Raw genomic sequence first — 25341 nt, forward strand, 5'->3', positions numbered from 1 at the left:
AATTTTTGAAAAATGAATATACTTAGCGAAGAATTGTCAGAATAGATATAGTGCATAGAGCAGAAGGATGAAGGTTTCAGTCATTGTTGCTCTTTAGCATTGGGTTGAGGTGAGCAAGAGTGAGCTGAGGAAGGAATTCATTCAAAAATAAGTAAAATACCTGAAGCCAGTGAACTGGTTCACGGTTCATTGCTCTTGAAAATCTTGGAGACGAATGGCTGTAGCCACAGATGAAGGACGGGGAGTAAAAAACCTCAAATTGCGTGAGTATTAAGTTCTCTTAATTTGCAGTTACATAATTCCTGCTAAAATGAGATTGCTTTCGAAGTTGCATTTAAAGTGCAATGCTTCTGTTCATTTCATGATCATATTAACAGCTACAAAAGTTATTTTGACTCCACAACCTAAATATTGGTTTAAAATACATTTTTGACATTGATTTGTCATTTATGGCTCTTTTTCTTCCTCTGGCCAACCAAAGACATCCAGTGAATTCCCAGGTTCCTCATTGGTTGGCTTATTACATGATAATAACAATGTTGCTCTTTCTTTGAATGTGTGTATTCTGATACTGTTTTACTCATCTTATGAAATCATCAAATGAGGTGAAATTTGCTTTCCAAAAGGCAAGTTTCATTAAAGATATGTGGTTTTATGGCACCCATGGTATCTTAGTAATTTTTTCACAGTGCCCCTCGGCCAACAGAAATGTTAAAAGTTTCATTCAATTAAATAACTAGATCTAAACACTTACATAGTTCATATGGTATCTGACAGATACTGCCTTGTTTCCCAAGAAGATTTAAAATACCTGGCAGCATCCCCATGTGTTCACTGTGGTGCTTCTTTGGGAACTTAGTTCTAGGCTTTTGCATATGAAATAATTGTGTTCTCTTTCAGAAATATATTTTACATTGAAGTGATTTGCCCCAATCATGAATTTGGAATGTATTCATGATTAAATAGCAAAGTAAAACATTAATGTAGATATTTCTGTCAATCAGAGAAAATATAGAAGCAGTTACCTTTTTTAAACTGAAGTATAAATACAGTTGATTTACAATGTTGTGTTAATTATTGCTGAACAACAAAGTGATTCAGCTATACATATATACATTCTTTTTTAAAATATTCTTTTTAATTATGGTTTATCATAGGATATTGAATATAGTTCTCTGTGCTATACAGTAGGATCTTATTCTTCATCCATTCTGTGTATAAAAGCTTACGTCTACCAATTCCAACCTCCCTTTCCATCCCTCGCCTAACCCCCTCCCCCTTGGCAACTACCATCTGTTCTCTGTATCTGTGATTCTGTTTCATGGATAGGTTCATTTGTGTCATATTTTAGATTCCACGTGTAAGTAATACCTTGTAGTGTTTGTCTTGCTCTTTCTGATTTATTTAGTATGGTAATCTCTAGTTGTATCCGTGTTGCTGCAAATGGTGTTATTTCATCCTTTTTTTTTTTTATGGCTGATTAGTTTTCCTTTATGTATATGTACCCCATCTTTATCCATTTATCTGTTGATGGACGGATGTTTCCATGTCTTGGGCATTGTAAATAGTGCTACTGTGAACATGGGGGTGCGTGTATCTTTTTGAATTGCAGTTTTGTCTGGGTATATGCCCAGGAGTAGGATTCCTGGATCATATGGCAACTCTAGTTTTGGTTTTTTGAGGAACCTCTATAGTGTTTTCCATATGAGTATACCAATTTATATTTTCACCAACAGTGTGAGAGGGTTGGTTCCCTTTTCTCTGCATTCTATTCAGCATTTATTATTTTTGTTTTTAGAGTTTGCAAACTCTTTTATATGTATATAAATATATATATATATACACACATGCATATATATATAATTTTATTCATTTATGGGTGTGCTAGGTCTTTGCTGCTGCACGGTTTTTCTTAGGTCTTATGCTAGGCTGCGGTGAGCGGGGGCTACTCTCTAGTTGCAGTTGTGGGCTTCTCACTGTGGTGGCTTCTCTTGTTGTGGAGCACAGGTTCTAGGGCCCGTAGGCTTCAGTAGTTGCAACGTGTCAGCTCAATAGTTGTGGCTCATGGGCTTAGTTGTTCCGCCACATGTGGGATCTTTCCAAATCAAGGATTGAACCTATGTCTCCTGCATTGTCAGGCAGATTCTTTACCACTGAACCACCAGGGAATCCCTATCATTTATTTGTAGGCTTTCTAACGATTGCCATTCTGACTGGAGTGAGACAGTACCTTATTGTAATAATTAGTGATGTTGAGCATCCTTTCATGTGCTTGTTGCCCATCTGTATGTCTTCTTTGGAGAAATGTCTGTCTAGTTCTTTTGCTCATTTTTTGATTGGATTGTTTTGTTGTTGAATTGTATGAGCTGTTTGAGTATTTTGGAAATTAAGCCCTTGTCGGTTGCATCATTTGCAAATATTTTCTCCCAGCCCCTAGGTTGTCTTTTTTTTTTTGTTTATTTTAGGGTTTCCTTTGGTGTGTAAAAGCTTATAAGCTTGATTAGGTCTCATTTTGCTTTGGGAGACTGACCTAAGAAAACATTGGTGCAAAGTTACTTTTTAAAATACAATCTCAGCAAGGATTGAGAAGATGCAAGAAACTTTTAACAAGGACCTAGAAGAAATAAAAAAGTCAATCAATAATAATGCAGTAACTGAGATCAAAGGCACTCTGGAGGGAACCAACAGTAGAATAACTGATGCAGAAGATAGGATAACTGGGGTGCAAGATAGAATGGTGGAAATAAATGAAGCAGAGAGGAAAAAAGAAAAAAATTAAAAGAAATGAGGACAACCTCAGAGACCTCTGGGACAATGTTAAACACCCCAACATTCGAATTATAGGTGTCCCAGAAGAAGAGGACAAAAAGGAAAGCCATGAGAAAATACTTTAGGAGATAATAGCTGAAAACTTCCCTAAAATGGGGAAGGAAATAGCCACCCAAGTCCAAGAATCCCAGAGAGTCCCAAACAGGATAAACCCAAGGCAAAACACCCCAAGATGCATATTAATCAAATTAATGAAGATCAAACACAAAGAACAAATATTAAAAGCAGGAAGGGAAAAACAACAAATAACCCACAAGGGGATCCCCATAAGGATAACAGCTGATCTTTCAGTAGAAATTCTTCAGGCCAGAAAGAAATGGCAGGACATACTTAGAGTGATGAGAGAAAAACCTACAACCCAGATTACTGTACCCAACAAGGATCTCATTCAAATATGAAGGAGAAATCAAAAGCTTTACAGACAAGCAAAAGCTGAGAGAATTCAGCACCACCAAACCAGCTCTCCAACAAATGCTAAAGGACTTCTCTAGACAGGAAACACAGAAAGAGTGTATAAACTCAAACCCAAAACAACAAAGTAAATGGTAACGGGATTATACTTATCAATAATTACCTTAAATGTAAATGTGTTGAATGCCCCAACCAAAAGACAAAGACTGGCTGAATGGATACAAAAACAAGACCCCTATATATGCTGTCTACAAGAGACCCACCTCAAACCTAGGGACACATACAGATTGAAAGTGAAGGGCTGGAAAAAGATATTTCATACAAATGGAGACCAAAAGAAAGCAAAAGTAGCAATACTCATATCAGATAAAATAGACTTTGAAATAAAAGCCCTGAAAAGAGACAAAGAAGTACACTACATAATGATCAAAGGATCAATCCAAGAAGAAGATATAACAATTATAAATATATATGTACCCAACATAGGAGCACCACAATATGTAAGGCAAATGCTAACAAATATGAAAGGGGAAATTAACAGCAACACAATAATAGTGGGAGACTTTAATACCCCACTTACCCCTATGGAGAGATCAACTAAACAGAAAATTAGCAAGGAAACACAAACTTTAAATGATACAATGGACCTGTTAGGCCTAATTGATATCTTTGGGACATTTCACCCTAAAACAGTGAATTTCACCTTTTTCTCAAGCGCACACGGAACCTTCTACCAGGATAGATCACATCTTGGGCCATAAATCAAACCTTGGTAAATTCAAAAAAATTGAAATAATCTCAAGCATCTTTTCTGATCACAATGCAGTATATCAGCTACAGGAAAAAATATTAAAAATACAAACATATGGAGGCTAAACAACACACTTCTGAATAACCAACAATCACAGAAGAAATCAAAAAAGAAATCAAAATATGCATCAAAATGAATGAAAATGAAAACACAACAACCCCAAACCTATGAGATTCAGAAAAAACAGTGCTAAGGGGAAGGTTCATAGCAATACAAGCCTATATCAAGAAACAGGAGAGAAATCAAATAAATAACCTAACTCTACACCTAAAGCATCTAGAAAAGGAAGAAATGAAGAACCCCAGGGTGAGTGGAAGGAAAGAAATCACAAAAATTAGGGCAGAAATAAATGTAAAAGAAACAAGAGACCATAGCAAAAATCAACAAAGCTAAAAGCTGGTTCTTCGAGAAGATAAATAAAATAGACATACCATTAGCCAGACTCATTAAGAAACAAAGGGAGAAAAATCAAATCAACAAAATTAGAAATGAAAATGGAGAAATCATGACAACACAGAAATACAAAGGATCATAAGAGACTACTGTCAGCAATTATATGCCAATAAAGTGGATAACTTGGAATAAATGGACAAATTCTTAGACAAGTATAACTTTCCAAAACTGAACCATGAAGAAATAGAAAATCTTAATAGACCCATCACAAGCACAGAAATTGAAACCATAATCAGAAATCTTCCAACAAACAAAAGCCCAGGACCAGACAGCTTCACAGCTGAATTCTACCAACAATTTAGAGAAGAGCCAACACCTATCCTACTCAAACTCTTCCAGAAAATTGCAGAGGAAGGTCAACTTCCAAACTCATTCTATGATGCCACCATCATCCTAATACCAAAACCAGACAAAGATGCCACAAAAAAACTACAGGCCAATGTCACTGATGAACATAGATGCAAAAATCCTTAACAAAATTCTAGCAGACAGAATCCAACATGTTAAAAAGATCATATATCATGACCAAGTGGGCTTTATCCCAGGGATGCAAGGATTCTACAATATTCGCAAATCAATCAATGTGATACACCACATTAACAAATTAAAAGATAAAAACCACATGATTATCTCAATAGATGCAGAGAAGGCCTTTGACAAAATTCAACATCCATTTATGATAAAAACCCTCCAGAAAGCAGGCATAGAAGAAACATACCTCAACATAATAAAAGCCATATATGATAAACCCACAGCAAACATTATCCTCAATGTTGAAAAACTTAAAGCATTTCCCCTAAAGTCAGGAACAAGACAAGGATGCCCACTCTCACTACTGCTGTTCAACATAGTTTTGGAAGTTTGGGCCACAGCAATCAGAGCAAAAAAATAAATAAAAGGAATCCAGATTGGAAAAGAAGAAGTAAAACTCCCACTGTTTGCAGATGACATGATCCTGTACATAGAAAGCCCTAAAGACTCCATCAGAAAATTACTGGAGCTAATCAGTGAATACAGTAAAGTTCCAGGATATAAAATTAACACACAGAAATCCCTTGCATTCCTATACACTAACAATGAGAAAACAGAGAAATTAAGGAAACAATTCCATTCACCATTGCAACAAAAAGAACAAAATACTTAGGAGTAAATCTACCTAAAGAAACAAAAGACCTATATATAGAAAACTATAAAACATTGATGAAAGAAATCAAAGATGACACAAATAGATGGAGAAATATACCATGTTCATGGATCGGAAGAATCAATGTAGTGAAAATGAGTATACTGCCCAAAGCAATCTATAGATTCAATGCAATCCCTGTCAAGCTACCAACGGTTTTTTTCAGAGAATTAGAACAAATAATTCCACAATTTGTATGGAATTACAAAAAACCTCGAATAGCCAAAGCAATCTTGAGAAAGAAGAATGGAACTGGAGGACTCAACCTGCCTGACTTCACACTATACTACAAAGCCACAGTCATCAAGACAGTATGGTACTGGCACAAAGACAGAAACATAGATCAGTGGAATAGAATAGAAAGCCCAGAGATAAATCCACACACCTATGGACACCTTATCTTTGACAAAGGAGGCAAGAATTTACAATAGAGAAAAGACAATCTCTTTAACAGGTGGTGCTGGGAAAACTTGTCAACCATTTGTAAAAGAATGAAACTAGAACACTTTCTAACACCATACACAAAAATAAACTCAAAATGGATTAAAGATCTAAATGTAAGACCAGAAACCATAGAACTCGTAGAGGGAAACATAAGCAAACCACTCTCTGACATAAATCATAGCAGGATTCTCTATGACCCATCTCTCAGAGTAATGGAAATAAAAGCAAAAATAAACAAATGGGACCTAATTAAACTTAAAAGCTTTAGCACAACGAAGGAAACTATAAGCAAGGTGAAAGACAGCCTTCAGAATGGGAGAAAATAATAGCAAATGAAGCAATTGACAAAGAATTAATCTCAAAAATATACAAGTAACTCCTGCAGCTCAATTCCTGAAAAATAAATGACCCAATCAAAAAATGGGCCAAAGAACTAAACAGACATTTCTCCAAAGAAGACATCCAGATGGCTAACAAACACATGAAAAGATGCTCAACATCACTCATTATCAGAGAAATGCAAATCAAAACCACAATGAGGTACCATCTCACCCTGGTCAATGGCTGCTATCCAAAAGTCTACAAGCAATAAATGCTGGAGAGGGTGTGGAGGAAAGGGAACCCTCTTACACTGTTGGTGGGAATGCAAAGTAGTATAGCTGCTATGGAGAACAGTGTGGAGATTCCTTAAAAAACTGGAAATAGAACTGCCATATGACCCAGCAATCCCACTGCTGAGCATACACACCGAGGAAACCAGAATTGAAAGAGACACATGTACCCCAATGTTTATCACAGCACTGTTTATAATAGCCAGGACATGTAAGCAACCTAGATGTCCACTGACAGATGAATGGATAAGAAAGCTGTGGTACATATACACAATGGAATATTACTCAGCTATTAAAAAGAATGCATTTGAATCAGTTCTAATGAGGTGGATGAAACTGGAACCTATTATACAGAGCGAAGTAAGTCAGAAAGAAAAACACCAATACAATATATTAACACATATATATGGAATTTAGAAAGATGGTAACGATGACCCTATATGTGAGATAGTAAAAGAGACACAGATGTGAAGAACAGATTGTTGGACTCTGTGGGAAAATGTGAGGGTAAGATGATCTGATAGAATAGCATTGAAACATGTATATTATCATATGTGAAATAGATTGCCAGTCCAAGTTCGATGCATGAAACAGGGTGCTCAGGGCTGGTGCACTGGGATGACCCTGAGGGATGGAATGGGGAGGGAAAGTCAGGATGGGGAACACATGTACACCCATGGCTGATTCATGTGAATGTATGGCAAAAGCCACCACAATATTATAAAGTAATTAGTCTCCAATTAAAATAAAAGATAAATAAAATATAGTCTCAGACCTTACTTAGGTCTGGAGTGATTGCACTGAGGGTGAAACTTAGTTTTTTGCTTTTTATCTTTCTGAATTCCCACATAAAAATAGAACAACTAGATAGAAAATCAAAACCCATGAAAACATTTGTAACAAAAGCTAGAGATGAAGTATCTCCATGAACCTCAAGATACAAGCAGATGAAAGATTAACAAAAGACTTAAATTTATCAGTTTTTTATGTATAAGAAAGTAGAGAGAAGCATTGGGGTGTCTGGACCTGAGCATAGAAGCACCTCAAAGTGGTGAACAACCCGTTTGAAAGTGTAATGAGGCCTTTTGAAATTGGGGGGTTTTTGCCTGCTTGACTGGATCAGTGGAAAGGACCTGTGCTGAGGCCTGCAGTGACTGAGTCGCCCAGCTCTGAGCTCTCAAGACTTACCCGCTAATGCTCACTTCTAGGACCCATTGAGAAGTTTCTGGGAGTGGAACCAAAATTGAGGAGCATAGGGGCAACAGAGACAGAGGAAAGAAAAGGAGATAAAAGTGGGAGAGGGGAACAGAGTGGGAGAGGGAGATAAAAGAAAACCTTACAAGACATGCCATTGTACTTTTAGAGACTGCATAAAAATAGAAGGAGCTTTATGAAGTTAGAGAAGTTTCCTGAACCATGTCATAGTCTTGAATTTTATGAGAATTAGATTCACAGTCAATCTTCTAGGAATATGTTTAGATGTCCTTTTACCAACTTTGAGTCCCATCAACAGTGTTTATATTGATCTGATGTTTAATAATGTCAAATTTAAAATTTTTCAAATTTATTGCGATTGTGCTGGAGACATATTTCCTTATTGAAATTAAGCAAATGAAGATATTGTCATATCTTTTTAAAGATTTTTAGTTTTGTCTTCCATATTCTTCTGAGATTGATTTATTTTTTTTATATGGTGTGAGGAGACCAAATTCCTTTTGTTAGCATAAAGATAATCAGTTATATTAACATCATGTATTGATCTTGTTCTCCCTTCCTCCTAATCAGCATTACTTTGCTATAAATCAATTTGAGTATATTCATGGATCTGTTTCTTATGTCTTTGTTTGGTTCCTTTGATGTGTTTGTCTCTGCCTGCACCAGTATCCCATTTTCTTTTACTGTAGCTTTGCATCAGATGTTCATGTCTGTCTCTCCACTTTGGTTTTTATTATTGTCTTAACTTTCTTGGCCCTTGTTCAATGACAGATTTAGAATTGAAAAGAAAAGTATTGTGTTTACAAGTGGAATTTTATTACCTTCATTTTTATTTGGGGAAAAATTGACATATTTATGATACTCTTCCTGTCTGAATTCATACACTGAGCTCTTCTATATTTTCTCTCAGTAAATTTTTATTTCAAAAGATTTTTTTTAAGCAATGGACTTATAAATCTTTAGTCAGGGTTATACATAAGTACTTTTTGTTGTTTTTTTGATAAATTATATTTTTTAAATTATGTTTTATAGATGTCACTGTTATATTGACATACATTTGACTTTTAAACTTGATTATTGTATCCATTAGTTAATGTTACTGAAATTTTATTCTTATAATTTATCTGTAGGTTCTTTGAGTGGCTTTTGTGTAAATAAATATATCATCTGTAGGTTACAATTTTGATACTTTATATTTTTTATGACTTAGATATCTTTTCAGAACTCACTTGTACTTCTGATACAATATTGAATAGAAGTGTAAATAGTAGAACTCTTTTCTCTTGTTTTACTTGTCCTACAAGCTTTAAGTTGTCAGTAAATAAGATATTTGGTGCAGGATTTTTTTTTTTTTTTTTTTTTTTTGTAGATACGCTTTATTAGGATTAAGAAATTACTCATAATGCTACCTTCTTAATTATATTTTTTCTCTTTAACACCTTTTTTATCCTTAAGATTTTTTTATTGTGTGCCTTTTCCTCTTAATAATTTGTCACCCTTGCTAGGGATTTGTCACTTTGTAATCAACTTCTAGCTTCATTTACCTATTTTTTAAATTTATTTTTGTTTTATATTCATCACTTTATGCTCTTTACTAAGTTATTTCTTTTTATTCTTTTAGGGCTTGTTTTACTGTTCTTTAATTTTAAGTGTTTTTAATTTTCCAAACTTATGAGGTTTTTCTTATTAGCTTCCTATTGCTGATTTCTTATGTATTCCACTGTAGCTAGAAAATGTGGTCAGTATGATATCAATTATTTATATACTTGAACAAAATGCATATTGACCAGGTGGCAGGTATATTGCTTTGTTTCCATGAGACCAACTTTGTTAATCTTGTCCATATCTTTTGTGCCTGCATATTTATCATTATTCACATTTTTACCATTATTTATTTTTTTGTTTAGATTTTGACTCCAGCAGTTGAAAGTTGACGCAGATCACTCTAATGTTTCTTGTTTCTGCTGGTTCTCATTTATGGTACCTTGATTCTTTGTATTTGTGTGTAAGTTAGTTACCATTTTATGTTTCTTAAAAATCTGTGGGATTTCTTTGAGCAATGGGTGAAAAGACATTTTTCCCAAGGGGATTTGCCTATGCTTCTGCCAGTGCCTAAGGTACTACCAAATCCAGGCCCAATTCAAAATAAAATGTTGGTTTGAAGTTGTAGTCCATACAGGTAATGTGAATTTGGGCTGCTTTGGCTATAGATTCTCAGAAGAGATTGCTTTACCTGCTTCTGCCAGCATCAAATTTAGTTAGGGCCATCAAGAATTTTTGATGCATTCTTCACTAAGGGGTTTTAAGTTACCTGCTTTATGAGATGTCTTTAATAGCTTTCTACCTTGAGCAAATTCCTGTTTGGAAATGTAAACATTTTGTTTTGGGGTGCTGAATTTCCCTCTTCCCTATCTTCCATGTTCAAAGTTCATTTAAAAATCAGAATGTAATCTCTGTTTTAGATTTCACTAATATTTTCTTCACACTGTATCCCTACCTGAGAATAATGCTTCAGTTCAGTTCAGTTCAGTTCAGTCGCTCAGTTGTGTCCGACTCTTTGCGACCCTGTGAAGTGCAGCACACCAGGCCTCCATGTCCATCACCAACTCCCAGAGTTCACTCAAACTCACATCCATTGAGTCAGTGATGCCATCCAGCCATCTCATCCTATGTCGTCCCCTTCTCCTCCTGCCCCCAATTCCTCCCAGCATCAGAGTCTTTTCCAATGAGTCAACTCTTCACATGAGGTGTCCAAAGTACTGGAGTTTCAGTTTTAGCATCATTCCTTCCAAAGAACACTCAGGACTTATTTCCTTTAGAATGGACTGGTTGGATCTCCTTGCAGTCCAAGGGACTCTCAAGAGTCTTCTCCAACACCACAGTTCAAAAGCATCAATTCTTCGGCGCTCAGCCTTCTTCACAGTCCAACTTTCACATCCATACATGACCACAGGAAAAACCATAGCCTTGACTAGATGGACCTTTGTTGGCAAAGTAATGTCTCTGCTTTTGAATATGCTATCTAGGTTGGTCATAACTTTCCTTCCAAGGAGTAAGCATCTTTTAATTTCATGGCTGCAGTCACCATCTGCAGTGATTTTGGAGCCCCAAAAAATAAAGTCTAACACGGTTTCCACTGTTTCCCCGTCTATTGGCCATGAAGTGATGGGACCGGATGCCATGATCTTCATTTTCTGAATGTTGAGCTTTAAGCCAACTTTTTCACTCTCCTCTTTCACTTTCATCAAGAGGCTTTGTGGTGTCATCTGCGTATCTGAGGTTATTAATATTTCTCCTGGCAATATTGGGAATAATGCTTAGTGTCTGCTTAATTAATGTTTGTTGTTGGCTGAGTATTTTGTGGAGCATTTTTAGTTGGTTATGAGTGGAGCATTTTTTTTTTTTTTAATAGTCTGCTAGACTGCTAGAACCATATTTCTTTACCATTCTCTAGGTCTCAGTGGGAATTTCACTTCTTAAGAGAAACAGTTGATTCAATTTCTGTGACATATTCTCATTGTTTACTGTAATTTGGTGGGGAGGGGTTAGCGTTACTTCTGCTTTTTATTATTACAATAATTGAAAATGTTTGGTGATCCATTTTCATCGTATTCTTTCTCTTTCCGTTACTTCTCTTCTTTTTTTAACTTACCTCTGCTTTTCCTTCCAGTTTCTTCCCTTGCTTGCCTCCTTCCTCACTCCCTTTCTTTTCTTTTTCCTTCCTTCACTTCTTTATAATATTATCATTTTCCTTGTAATTGAAGGACTTTAAAAAATTTAAAGCTTTTTAAGTTATGTGTAACACAGGCAAAATTAAAGTCATTAAATTTTTGCTTTTAAGAATTTTGCACATTGTGATTCCTTCTACTGCCTTTCACCTTACCTTAGTTCCTTGAAAGTTTTAAAAGAACGCTCACCTAACCCACAGTTGTCATGTCAGGTCACAGTTCTTTCAGTTGAGCTTCTTTGATCTCCACTTGAATATTAACATACTGATGACTTCAAAAATTCCCTACCTATAATCTTTAGGATCCAATTTCTTCAGTTTGTTATTGTTCAGTGGCTAAGTTGTGTCCTGCTTGTGTCCTGTTTGTGACCCCATGAACATGCCAGGCTTTCCTGTCCTTCACTGTCTCCTACAGTTTGCTCACACTCATGTCCATTGAGTCAGTGATGACCATCCAACCATCTCATCCTCTGTTGCCCCCATCTCCTCCTGCCCTCAGTCTTTCTCAGAATCAGGGTCTTTTCCAGTGAGCCAGCTCTTTGTATCAGGTGGCCAAAGTATTGGAGCTTCAGCATCAGTCCTTCCAGCGAGTATTCAGGGTTGATTTCCTTTAGGATTGACTGATTTGATCTCCTTGCTGTGCAGGGGACTCTGAAGCAGTTTACTTTAGGGCAACTTTTAGGGTCAGAATCGATGGATCTACCTGGTTCTTAATTTCACATGCCCTCTAAGTATAAATGCAAGTCATATTCACCCTAATCACATCCTATCATAGGGTAGACCTTTGGGATATTCCAGTATCTTAAGATAAAAAAATTTGACTATTAGATCTTTCATACTTTTAGTAGCATCTCGTCTTATAATTCTTTCCTACAAACAGTAAAACAAAACACATATTTATACCATGAGGATTTTCCAGCAATGTGAATCTATAGAAAAAGCTCCATTGGGGTAGACTTTGACCTAAAAAAGTCCGTCTATCCCGATGGATAGACTGTGATACATTTCTGATGGTGATGAATTCTTTTAGGTTTCGTTTATCTGAAAAAGTTTTTATTTCACTTGTATTTTTGATAAAGTTTTTGCTGGACCTGGAATTCAAAGTTGACAGATTTTTGTTTTAATGCTTTGAAGATTTTGCTCCACTGTTTTCTAATTTAGACCATTTCTGCAAAAGACCTGCTGTTTTATCTTTGGCCCTCTTTGCATACTGTAACTTTTCCTCTGGCTACTATTAACATTTTTTTGGTCATTCAGTTCAGTTCAGTCGCTCATCAGTCTCTCAGTCGTGTCCTACTATTCTGCAACCCCATGAATCGCAGCATGCCAGGCCTCCCTGTCCATCACCAACTCCTGGAGTTTACCCAGACTAATGTCCATCGAATCGGTGATGCCATCCAGCCATCTCATCCTATGTCGTCCCCTTCTCTTCCTGCCCCCAATCCCTCCCAGCATCAAGGTCTTTTCCAATGAGTCAGCTCTTCGCATTAGGTGGCCAAAGTACTGGAGCTTCAGCATCAGTCCTTCCAATGAACACCCAGGACTGATCTGGGTGTTGGATGGACTGGTTGGATATCCTTGCAGTGCAAGGGACTCTCAAGCGTCTTCTCCAATACCACAGTTCAAAAGCATCAATTCTTCAGCACTCAGCTGTCTTTATAGTCCAACTCTCACACTCACACATGACCACTGAAAACCCATGGCCTTGACTAGATGGACCTTTGTTGACAAAGTAATGTCTCTGCTTTTGAATATGCTATCTAGGTTAGTTATAACTTTCCTTCCAAGGAGTAAGCGTCTTTTAATTTCATAGCTGCAATCACCATCTGCAGTGATATGGAGCCAAAAAAAATAAAGTCTGACACGGTTTCCATTGTTTCCCATCTATTTGCCATGAAGTGATGGGACCAGATGCCATGATCTTAGTTTTCTGAATGTTAAGCTTTAAGCCAACTTTTTCACTCTCCTCTTTCACTTTCATCAAGAGGCTTTTGAGTTCCTCTTCACTTTCTGCCATAAGGATGGTGTCATCTCCATATCTTAGGTTATTGATATTTCTCCCGGCAATCTTGATTCCAGCTTGTGCTTCTTCCAGCCCAGCGTTTCTTATGATGTACTCTGCATATAAGTTAAATAAGCAGGATGACAATATACAGCCTTGATGTACACCTTTTCCTATTTGGAACCAGTCTGTTGTTCCATGTCCAGTTCTAACTGTTGCTTCCTGACCTGCATACAGGTTTCTCAAGAGCAGGTCAGGTGGTCTGGTATTCACATCTCTTACAGAATTTTCCACAGTTGATTATGATCCACACAGTCAAAGGCTTTGGCATAGTCAATAGAGCAGAAATAGATGTTTTTCTGGAACTCTCTTGCTTTTTTGATGATCTAGCGGATGTTGGCAATTTAATCTCTGGTTCCTCTGCCTTGGTTTTGCACATTTATCTATGATATATCTTGGTATAGTTTTCATGTCTCATGCTTGAGATTCATTGAACCTTTTAAATTTGTGAACTTATTAGTCTGAATCAAATTTGGAATTTTTATTAAGAATTTTTAATGGAGTATAATTGACTTTCAGTGTTGTGTTAGTTTCAGGTGTATAGCAAAGTGAATCAGTTGAGATTTTTATTCTACTATTTTTGTGAATATTTACTCTGTACCTATTCAACCTTGGGGACTCCAATTATACATATATTAAAATCACATGAAGTCCCACAGCTTACTGTTGCTCTGTTCAGTTTTTAAAATATTTTTTTTCTCCATGTATCTAGGATGGTTTTTTATATCTGTGTTTTTAAAAGTTCACCAGTCTTTTCTTCATCGTGCCAGTTATTCTTCCCTTTACATACAAACCATAACAGCTCTATAATGTCATTGTTAAATCTGTCACCTGTACCATTTCTGGGTCTGTTCTCTTGGTGGTTCCCCATTATGTATTTTATTATTGTTTTGCATGGCCAGGAAACTTCTGTTCTGCTTGGATGCCAGTTCTTAGAATTTTTAATCTGTTCAGTGCTATACTTTTTTTTTTTTTTTGTATTTGTTAGAGTTCTTGAGCTTTTTTAGTACTTAGAAGCTTTTTGAGCCCTTTGAGACATTCTTCCTTTCTTCCCTCCCCCCCACTCCCCCTTTTAATGGTAAGTTTTGTTACAAAGGAGCACAGTAGCTTTTAGTCTAGGCTAATTGTTCCCACATACTGAGACTGTATTCTTCTGAGTACTCTATCTGATGCCCTACGAATTATGTTTTTCTATTTTGGCTTAGGGAACAGTTGTGTGAGCCTAGAGATTATTTGTGCTGTCTCTGTTCCCACCCTCTGCATACATGCATACGCACAGATGACCAAAGAGGAACCCTTTCCAGATTTCTCTAATGCTTTCTCTTTGCAGCTCTCTCTTACTTGGTGCTCTAGCTGCCTTCTCAGCTACACTTTCTCAATTCACAGCAATTTCTGGCCTTCACCACGACTCAGTCTCCTTGTATTGCAACTTGGTATTATAATTTGGAAACTCCCCCATTCAATAAGCAGGGGCAGTTGTAAGGCTCATATCAGTTCTTTCTCTTCTCTTAGGGGTTCTTGTTTTATACCGCTTTATGTCCTATGTCTGAAAACCATTGATAAATATATTTTACCCATTTTTTAAAATCCATTTTAAAAGTTGTTTCAGGTGACATGGGAGAAAGGGGAGCCCTACTCCTCCATCTTGGTTGGAAGTAGAAGTCTTATTAAATCTTAAAAGGTTTCATCTTTAAACAAATTTTTATTTTGGTTGAGAAGATGGATGAAAAATCATTCTTGAGACTGAGAAAATAAGCTTTTAAGTTAGTGTTCAGTCAAGGCTTGAATAGTTTTTATTGTGTAAGACACTATGTGAAATGCAATCCAATGAAATATCAGACTTGTTCTCAGCACTTAGCGTCATTTGTGAAGAAACATCAAACAGTACAAGTCAGTAAATTCCAATTCATATATGGAGTCATCAGAGCTGCGATTCTATTTTACCTAAATCTAAAAATTGAAATTTCCCTGTCAGTTCCCTCCCTTAAGATTCCCTGGAATCTAGTAGACTTGTAAATATTGTTGTTGTGCTTAGTCTCACAGTCTTGTTCAACTGTTTGCAATCCCATGGACCATAGCCCGTCAGGCTCTTCTGTCCATGGAATTTTCCAGGCAAGAATACTGGAGTGGTTGCCATTTTCTACTCCAGGAGATCTTCCTGACCCAGGGGTCAAACTCAAGTCTCTTGCATTTCCTGCATTGGCAGGCGAATTCTTTACCACTGAACCACCAGGGAATCCCAGTAGACTTGTAAATATAATGACCATTTATCTTCTTAACTGAGGTCATAATTTTACTAATTAGAATTCCTTATTCTGTCACGTAGAATATTATATCTTCATTGTTTAACCTGCCTCAGTAGACTAAAGGTATTATAGTAAATGTGTATAATGATGTATAGTAATGAAAACAGGAAGATTTTTTTTTCTTAGGAAAAAGAAAAGATCTTTCTTATTTAGGGCTGGAAGTACTGGTAGAGACTGCTTCAGATCAGATCAGTCGCTCAATCATGTCCGACTCTGCGACCCCATGAATTGCAGCACGCCAGGCCTCCCTGTCCATCACCAACTCCCGGAGTTCACTGAAACTCACGTCCATCGAGTCAGTGATGCCATCCAGCCATCTCATCCTCTGCCGTCCCCTTCTCCTCCTGCCCCCAATCCCTCTCAGCATCAGGGTCTTTTCCAATGAATCAACTCTTTGCATGAGGTGGCCAAAGTACTGGAGTTTCAGCTTTAGCATCATTCCTTCCAGAGAAATCCCAGGGCTGATCTCCTTCAGAATGGACTGGTTGGATCTCCTTGCAGTCCAAGGGACTCTCAAGAGTCTTCTCCAACACCACAGTTCAAAAGCATCAATTCTTCGGCACTCAGCCTTCTTCACAGTCCAACTTTCACATCCATACATGACCACAGGAAAAACCATCGCCTTGACTAGACGAACCTTTGTTGGCAAAGTAATGTCTCTGCTTTTGAATATGCTATCTAGGTTGGTCATAACTTTCCTTCCAAGGAGTAAGCGTCTTTTAATTTCATGGCTGCAGTCACCATCTGTAGTGATTTTGGAGCCCAGAAAAATAAAGTCTGACACTGTTTCCACTGTTTCCCCATCTGTTTCCCATGAAGTGGTGGGACTGGATGCCGTGATCTTCATTTTCTGAATGTTGAGCTTTAAGCCAACTTTTTCACTCTCCACTTTCACTTTCATCAAGAGGCTAACAGAAGCAGAAGATATTAAGAGATGGCAAGAATACACAGAAGAACTGTACAAAAAAGAGCTTCACGACCCAGATAATCACGATGGTGTGATCACTGACCTAGAGCCAGACATCCTGGAATGTGAAGTCAAGTGGGCCTTAGAAGGCATCACTACGAACAAACTAGTGGAGGTGATGGAATTCCGGTTGAGCTATTCCAAATCCTGAAAGATGATGCTGTGAAAGTACTGCACTCAATATGCCAGCAAATTTGGAAAACTCAGCAGTGGCCACAGGACTGGAAAAGGTCAGTTTTCATTCCAATCCCAAAGAAAGGCAATGCCAAAGAATGCTCAAACTACCGTCAGTTGCACTCATCTCACACGCTAGTAAAGTAATGTTCAAAATTCTCCAAGCCAGGCTTCAGCAATACGTGAACTGTGAACTTCCTGATGTTCAAGCTGGTTTTAGAAAAGGCAGAGGAACCAGAGAAAAAATTGCCAACATCCGCTGGATCATGGAAAAAGCAAGAGAGTTCCAGAAAAACATCTATTTCTGCTTTATTGACTATGCCAAAGCCTTTGACTGTGTGGATCACAAGAAACGGTGGAAAATTCTTCAAGAGATGGGAATACCAGACCACCTGACCTGCCTCTTGAGAAACCTGTATGCAGGTCAGGAAGCAACAGTTAGAACTGGACATGGAACAACAACAGACTGGTTCCAAATAGGAAAAGGAGTTCGTCAAGGCTGTATATTGTCACCCTGTTTATTTAACTTATATGTAGAGTACATCATGAGAAACGCTGGACTGGAAGAAGCACAAGCTGGAATCAAAAAGATTGCTGGGAGAAATATCAATAACTTCAGATATGCAGATGACACCACCCTTATGGCAGAAAGTGAAGAGGAACTCAAAAGCCTCTTGATGAAAAGTGAAAGAGACTGCTTGAGGCATATGAATTTATAAGTGCTCTTTTCTACTGGGATAAGAGTAGTGTAATGAAACTGAAAGAATGTATTGTTATAGATTAAAAGACTCTTGGTTTTAAGACACTATTTTTCACTTTCTGTCTATATCACTTTGGGTCAGTTAGGTTACATCTTTGACACTTGTATTCATGTTTGAGAATAAGATCTTTAAAAGATGATTTGTCTACTTACAGAAACATTTTGATGAACAAATACAATGTAAAAGAAATGAAGAAAATAGAAAATCATCCTTAAACCATCATAGTAATAGGTGCTGTAGGCAGTATCCATGGATGAATGGTCTAAATTAGTGAGCCAAAAATTAAGGACAGATATTTGCATGCTCTAAAAGTATTTTTTTCAGAATATGTACTGTTTTCAAAAGGAAAATAGTGAGTTACAATGGAGAAAACTGACAGATACACCATTTTAACCAAGATCAAGGTTAGTATCGCTTGTAATAAGACATTTTATCATCACATGCATGCATATATTGGAATATATCCATCATATATAGTGCACTTGAGGACGTGTCACATTTCTTGTAATGTGTCTTTAAAAATGTATGACGTCAATCTAGTCATGACAAAACATCAGACCTACCCAAGTTGCAGGACATTCTGTAGTGTTAGCTACACTGGTATGACTGAAGGCATCAGTGTTGTGAAAGACTGACGTAAAGTCCATGGTTGCAGAAGACTAAGGAAGCATAAAACTGAATATTAATGTCTACCCTGGTACAGAAAAAGGAAGTTAGTGGGAAACTGGTGAAGTTGTTAGTTAATAGCTAATTTCTTAGTTTTGATACTTGTCCTAACAAGATGTTACCACTGGAGGAAAATGGGGTTATATGGGAACTATTTTTAAACAGCTCTTTTGTGACTCTAAAATTATTTCTAAAAAAGTAAAGTGATTACTGGGTTTGTGGACAGTGTGTTAACATGTAGTTGAGTTAGCCTTTTCATTGGGACGGACCTCACTTTGTTAGTGTGTGACATTTATTTCTCTGCAGCAATTCAGTTTTTCCACAGGTAGTATCAAGGTGCAGTGGATGGGGTGATGCTTACATCTGACAGTGTTCTGTAAGCAAGTTAAGGAAAGAAAGCTGATCCCACAGTTCAGAATGTGGATCTTTACTTCATCTCTCAATTTTCAAGCCTGTGCCTCACCCTTACCTATACTTTGGCCAACTTCTAAAATTTGAAGTCTATCCACTTGGGTTTTTCTGCAAAATAAGCCTTTCATATCTTATTGGAGTTGTAAGAACTGGGTATTCATAATAACTGTGAAAGAAAAATATTTTCAGTCTGATGAGAGTATGTAGACCCTACCCTTCTGTGCCTCAATTTGAGGTAAAAGTACATCTTACAGAGGTTTTGTTATGATTAAGTGAGGTAATATGTATAAAGTGCTTTGAGCCGTGCTTACCATTTAGTAAACACTCAGTACATGTTAGTGCATATTTGTACCAGGCCCACACTGTGTTAGCCTGTTCTAGCGGTAAATGGTTCAGCTAACTTTAAGGAGTATATATTCCCATGGACTACAGTGCAACCCAGTGGCTCTGAGTAGTATAATTCTTCTAGGGGGATTTTTTTTTTTTTTTTTTTTTTTTGGCTAGAAAAGAAACATGTATTGTCTCATCGTATTAAACTGATAAATCTGAAATACTTGTGAAGCAACTTTTTTTAAGAAGACAATCTAACTTGAGAAAAAGTTTAAGAAATAGAAAAATAATTTTAAATCCTGAAGTTTTTATTTACCTCTCATGGTATGGCATTCTAACCACTGAAGGTGTCTATTAGGTATTTTGGAAGTGGTTGTCAATTTCAGTGGGAAAAGGCATAAAACAGTTTTATTCATATGTTTCAGAAATATAAAAATTAATTTTTGAATCATTCCATTACTTTTTAAAATAATTGTTGTCCTCATAAAACTTTCATGTGTGCTGTAAGCACTGCATTGATGGGTTCCTGTCAAATACCATAGGTAACAACAGCATGTGTGGAGTAAGAGGAGGACACGTGCATGTTATGGGCCTATTCAGTGCCAGGCACCGTTCCAGATTCTGCGGAGACATAAGTGAACAAAGAGACAAAAATAAATTCTGTTCTCAGGGAACTGATGTTTTAGAGCATAGGAAAACATTAAACAAAATAGATAAAATGCATTGTGTGTTATATGTTGACACATATAGGAAAAGGGGTAAAGGGTGCCAAGGGATTTAGGACAAAGGATAGTATAATCTAAAATAGAATAGACAATGAAGTCCTCACTAGGATGGCTCAGTATCTGAAGTAAAGTGAGCCAAAGCCATGTAGCTACCTAAGAAGAAAGCTTTCCTGAAGTATACAAATACAAAAGCCTGAAGTCAGAAGTATGCCCTTTGAGTTTGAGAAATATCAAGGGGAGCAGGGCAGTGTTGCAGGAGTGATGGGAGATTAGAGGTAATGAAGGGTAAGTTCACTAAGGCCTGGAGGCCAGAGTAGTACAGGAGCACTATAAATGTGTTTTTCTTCTTTACTCACTTTGATTTATGATGTTCTCTGTTCTGAGCATCTAATGGATAAAGTATATAAGGGTATAAATGTAAATATTTAGCACATAGTAGGTGTTTACTGAATTAATTTATATGGCAAGCTGTTTAAAAGTATTTTAAAGGTCCTATGTTCCCTTGCTAAAGGGATACTTTTCATTTTTAATTGCTTCATATAAAATAATTTGGTATTCTTTATCTTCAGTGAATTTAGTTTACAATTTTGGTGTTTTTTTTGTTTTGTTTTGTTTTTACCCCCCAGGTTCTTTTGTCCATGGGGTTCTCTAGGCAAAAACACTGGAGTGTGTTGCTGTTTCCTTCTCCTAGTTTACGGCTTTATAGTATTTGCCACCTTCAGTAATATTTATGTTACTAAATAGATGTCATCTTTAAATAACTGAAATGAACATCTTCTTCTATTAGCTTTATTAGTCATAATAATCAGAATCTAGTTTCCTTTGAATTGATAGTTTACTTTCTATATTATAAAATGAGGATTCTTATTCTCATAAAAGTCACATTTAAGTCCTATATTTAGATTTATTTCTCTAAAAGTCTAATTTTTTATCATCTAATTTGATTAGAGTTATATTAGTTAAGGGGTGTCCTTATTTGCTTTTATCAGAATGGAACACTTTTAAGAACTTAGTTTCCTCCCAGAAATTTTTTTTTTGCCATTCTGTACAACTTGTAAAATCTTAGTTCTACAACTAGAGATAGAACTGGGGCCCCAGCAGTGGAAGTCAAACTCCTTAAACACTGGCCTGCCAGGAAATTCCTCCAAGGAATATCCTTATACCAAAAGTTATCCCTGGATTTTAAAAAGGTCACTAGTCTACTTTTAGGAATTTAAATACATCTAAGTAGCCCCGCTGTCATTTTAAAATTTTTCCTGGTTGATGGTGTTAATATTAATGTGTTTGAGAGCCTTAAATATTGAACGCTTAGGAGAGCAAGAAAATATTCAAAGGGCAGGTAGGCAGAGTATTTTAACATATTGTCCTGGACGTTTTTATGCTGGCCAGGTAAGCCCTATCCTCATTTACTGTGTACAAGTTTGTAGGATTTCGCCTCCCACCCTCTGTTTTGAAGAGCACTTTGAATTGGTGTGAGAGGTGAATCTGGGGTTGGGGATAATGAAGATGTGAACAGGGAGTCATAATGTTGAAACTGGACATTCAGATCTTTATAGCATGATTTCCTTATTTTTCAAAGAGCAGAAGAATCCCATCGTTTATCATGTTCTGGTTGGACTCCTTTCTTATCGTTTGCTGGAGTTTGAACTTCAGAGCTATGGTGTCAACCCTGCTGTAGTATCTCAGGGGAGCTCCTAGTGTGGGGCTGGTGCCATGGCTCACCCTCCAACCTTTCCTTCTTCACTTCAGCCTCCAGCTCTGAGCTTTCCAATCCCCAGAGTAGCAAATGTTGAAAGAAGTTGCACAGGTAAGTATGTGGTGGGAAAGGCTGGGGGAAAAGATGGTACTGTCATCAGTATTTTAAGGGTGGATGTTGGGCCATTTTACCAGTGAGTCATTTTGTTAGTCTAAAAATATGATGCTTCTTAAAATTATTTTTCATAAAATTACCTCATAAATTATTAAATAAAATCCTAATGTGTTCTAAGAAATAATTTTTTCTTATTGGATGTGAAAGAGGGACAACCTTAAACTGAATAAATCATAAATATTATAATGCAAAGGAAGGGTGTTAGATTGTTTTAAACTTCATATTCTCCACAAAGTACTGCAGGACCGAAAAAACTGGTTTTCAGAAAAGAAGCTAAGAGAAGTCAGGGAAAGCATAAATCCATAGAGTTAAAATTTTGCCATGTTTAGCTTGGTATCAGAAGGAGGCAAATTTTAGTTTCCTTCTGGTAGCTGTAGACATGCTGTCCTTCCCTTTCCCAAAGTTTTAGTCAGGTAGCTATATATTTTTAAAATTTGCAGGAATAGAAACTTGAAACATCTTTTTCCTCAAAATCTAGACAGGAAGACTGAAACTTTTCTATCCCTCTCTAGGTTTAAGGTTAGTAAGAATAAGTATAGAAGCAGCACAATACTTAGTATACATAGTTTAGCCAACACTTGAGTGAGCAAGTTCACCAAATTGTGTGTGTGTGTGTGTGTAAAGTGCCAACACTCTTGACATTTTCTACTTGTCTTTCTTGTATCTTAAATCATGATCTAACAATGCAGGTTTTTTTCTTAATGCATACTTTTTAGAAATAGTTCTGTGGCAGTATAGCCCTGGGTCTACACTTTATTATCATTTTAGGCTTTTGCTTCTCAGAAAGCCTTCAAAAATTCTTCTTTAGTTCCCTCATATCTATACCACGTGATTTTTATTCACTTGATTTCTAAATTCTTTTGCACATAGTAAGACGTGCAAAATTATACCCAGGAAAAATTAATTTGGCCTGTGATTGCTAACATTTCTTCAAAGAAAGTGTGTCAGGTTTAAAAAGGTTGGGGCACCAGGTATTTGGCATTTCGCATCTCAGAGCAGGGTCTTGAAATACAGAATCCTCAACAGTTTATCTCAAGTTCCAGGGTTTCTTAAATCTACTATGAGGCTTATAGACATCCATATCTCCCAGCAAAGCAGACCATATGTCCAGTATCTTTTGAATTCCCTTCCTCTCCCCTTTATTAGAGCTCCCTACCTCCGACCCCATGTTTAACATTGGTTTAAGATATCCACCTTAATTTGAAAATTTTCTTTCATATTTGTTTTATATTCTGAACTTAACAGGTTTACTGTTATATGTTCTTTCAGTTGTATTCAAGGATAAAATAATGCTTATTTTAATTTTAGTCCATATTGTGTGAGTTCTCAAATCTTATTGCTGGTAAGGCATACAAGTTATAGTTGGTTCTTTAGTTAATATATGATTGTTAGCACTTTTTGAATAATTGAGTTTTGATTTTAGGATTATACAATTATCTTTTAAAGCTTATATATTGATGGTTAAAGTTTGAATCTGTATGAGGCATATTGATACAAGCGACTAAGATTTTGGGAAAACCACGAAATCTATTTTACTTCAAATTGAAGCATGCACAACATATCCTCCCTAGATCAAAGTCAGACTGATAGGAGCATTTGTAGACTTTTTGGTAATACTCTACAGAATTTGTAGGTTTGGGGGAGGGGCACATCTTAAGGTATGGTGTACATACCAGACATGGGAATGTCATCTAGTAAGGCAGCTTCAGATACCAGATTGCAGTAACAGGTGTTGGATTAGGAAGAATGATGTGTTTTCATCTCCCCTTGATGCCCTCTCTGTCTTTCTATGAAATGTGAGCTACCCTGTTTTGTAGGAGTGGCACCTCTTACAAAGTATTCCTGTAACTCCTATAAAAAATCTTGTTCCAGAATATTTAACTACTCTCCAAGATAATTGTGGGTATGTTCATATAAGTCTCTGGTTTTCTGCTGAATCACGTTTCCATCCAGAGTTTCCTGTGCTGCCTTTTCAGAATTCATTAAGGCTTTTATTGCTCATTTATCAGGCCTTTTGCATTTACTAAAACTGTGAAGTGAATTGCTTTTATTTATTTCCTTATCAATTTAAGTTGATGATTTTAGAAATTATCAATTTAAAATGTATCTAAATCTTCACTTTTCTTGGATCCATCCTAAGCAGATTATTAAACTATTCATTATACATTTATTTATTAGTATCAAGCCACAGTGTTCTAGAGCTAGTAGGACTTTGAGAGTAGTTTATTTTTTTAATAAAAGGAAAGATCATTTGTTTTTCCCTGCTGCTGCTGCTGCTGCTAAGTCGCTTCAGTCATGTCCAACTCTGTGCGACCCCGTAGACGGAAGCCCACCAGGCTCCCGCATCCCTGGCATTCTCCAGGCAAGAACACTGGAGTGGGTTGCCATTTCCTTCTCCAATGCGTGAAAGTGAAGTCGCTCAGTCATGTCCGACTGTTAACGACCCCATGGACTGCAGCCTACCAGGCTCCTCCATCCATGGGATTTTCCAGGCAAGAGTACTGGAGTGGGGTGCCATTGCCTTCTCCTGTTTTTCCCTAAAGACTTCCAGATATTAAATTCTTTGTTCTTTGAGAAGCTAATTTTTTTTTTTCCAATGTTAGTGCCTCTCTCTCCTTTTATTTAATCCCATTTCAATTTTTTTTTAGTGTTTTCTAGGAATGAAAATTAGTATTATTTATTACAGTTGTGAAGTAGGATTGGTAGTTCAGAATCCTATTACCAAAAAATACCACTAGAACAGAAGTTCCTTGGGTTATAAATATTTCTAGGTGGTAGTATATATTTGATATAGGTGCACAGTATTCTTGTTTCATAGAATCTGGGCAGTGTCTTAATGGATTTGACCTATCAACTTTTCCTGAAGGCCAGTATTGAAGATAAGTAGATTTCAGATATCTTGGCTTCTTGTGATTGGTTTCAGTTTGGTTTACTACATCTTGGTAAAGGCAGATAAATGTTAATTGCAATTGACTGTGTTTTTTTAAATTAATTTTCTGCCTACTTTATAGATAACAAAAAACTTCCGTGTATATGCATGTGTGTGAAATGTTTTCTGATAGTGAATATGAAATTGGGAGGGCAAAATAGGCTAGAAGTCAAATTCTGTGTTCAGCAATCAGAATGAATTAGTAAAGTCTCCATTAGGGAAGCAGGAGTAAAAAACAGTCTTGTTACTCACACCCACTACCTATACTTGGCTCTCTTTATCCTTTATAATATAAGGTGAGTACAGACTCTGTTGCTAAAGGTGAAAATTTATTGGCTATAGAAAAGTCTTCATACTTTAATATTGTTAAATAGTTAATTTTGTGATGTGTCACAGGTATCAGCATGTTAACAGTAAAAACTCCTAGCTACTTTAGAAATGGAATCCCCAAGAAAA

At 36.6% G+C, this 25341-nt stretch overlaps 1 protein-coding gene across 7 annotated transcripts in view; it reads left to right on the top strand.

Annotated features, from left to right (window-relative positions):
* CNOT2 (CCR4-NOT transcription complex subunit 2) overlaps positions 1 to 25341 on the top strand; it is a 131978-nt gene that overhangs the window by 51892 nt on the left and 54745 nt on the right. Inside the window, exon 3 of one of the 7 annotated variants that reach the window (XM_055580384.1) lies at positions 21836 to 21893. The exons of the other annotated variants lie outside the window; for them this stretch is intronic. Coding sequence (XP_055436359.1) covers positions 21873 to 21893 — 21 coding nt within the window. The 5' untranslated portion in view covers positions 21836 to 21872. The remainder of the gene's footprint in view (positions 1 to 21835; positions 21894 to 25341) is intronic. 7 annotated transcript variants of the gene reach the window in all.

The sequence above is a fragment of the Bubalus kerabau genome, chromosome 1 (assembly GCF_029407905.1).
Source record: "Bubalus kerabau isolate K-KA32 ecotype Philippines breed swamp buffalo chromosome 1, PCC_UOA_SB_1v2, whole genome shotgun sequence".
Lineage (NCBI taxonomy): Eukaryota > Metazoa > Chordata > Mammalia > Artiodactyla > Bovidae > Bubalus > Bubalus kerabau.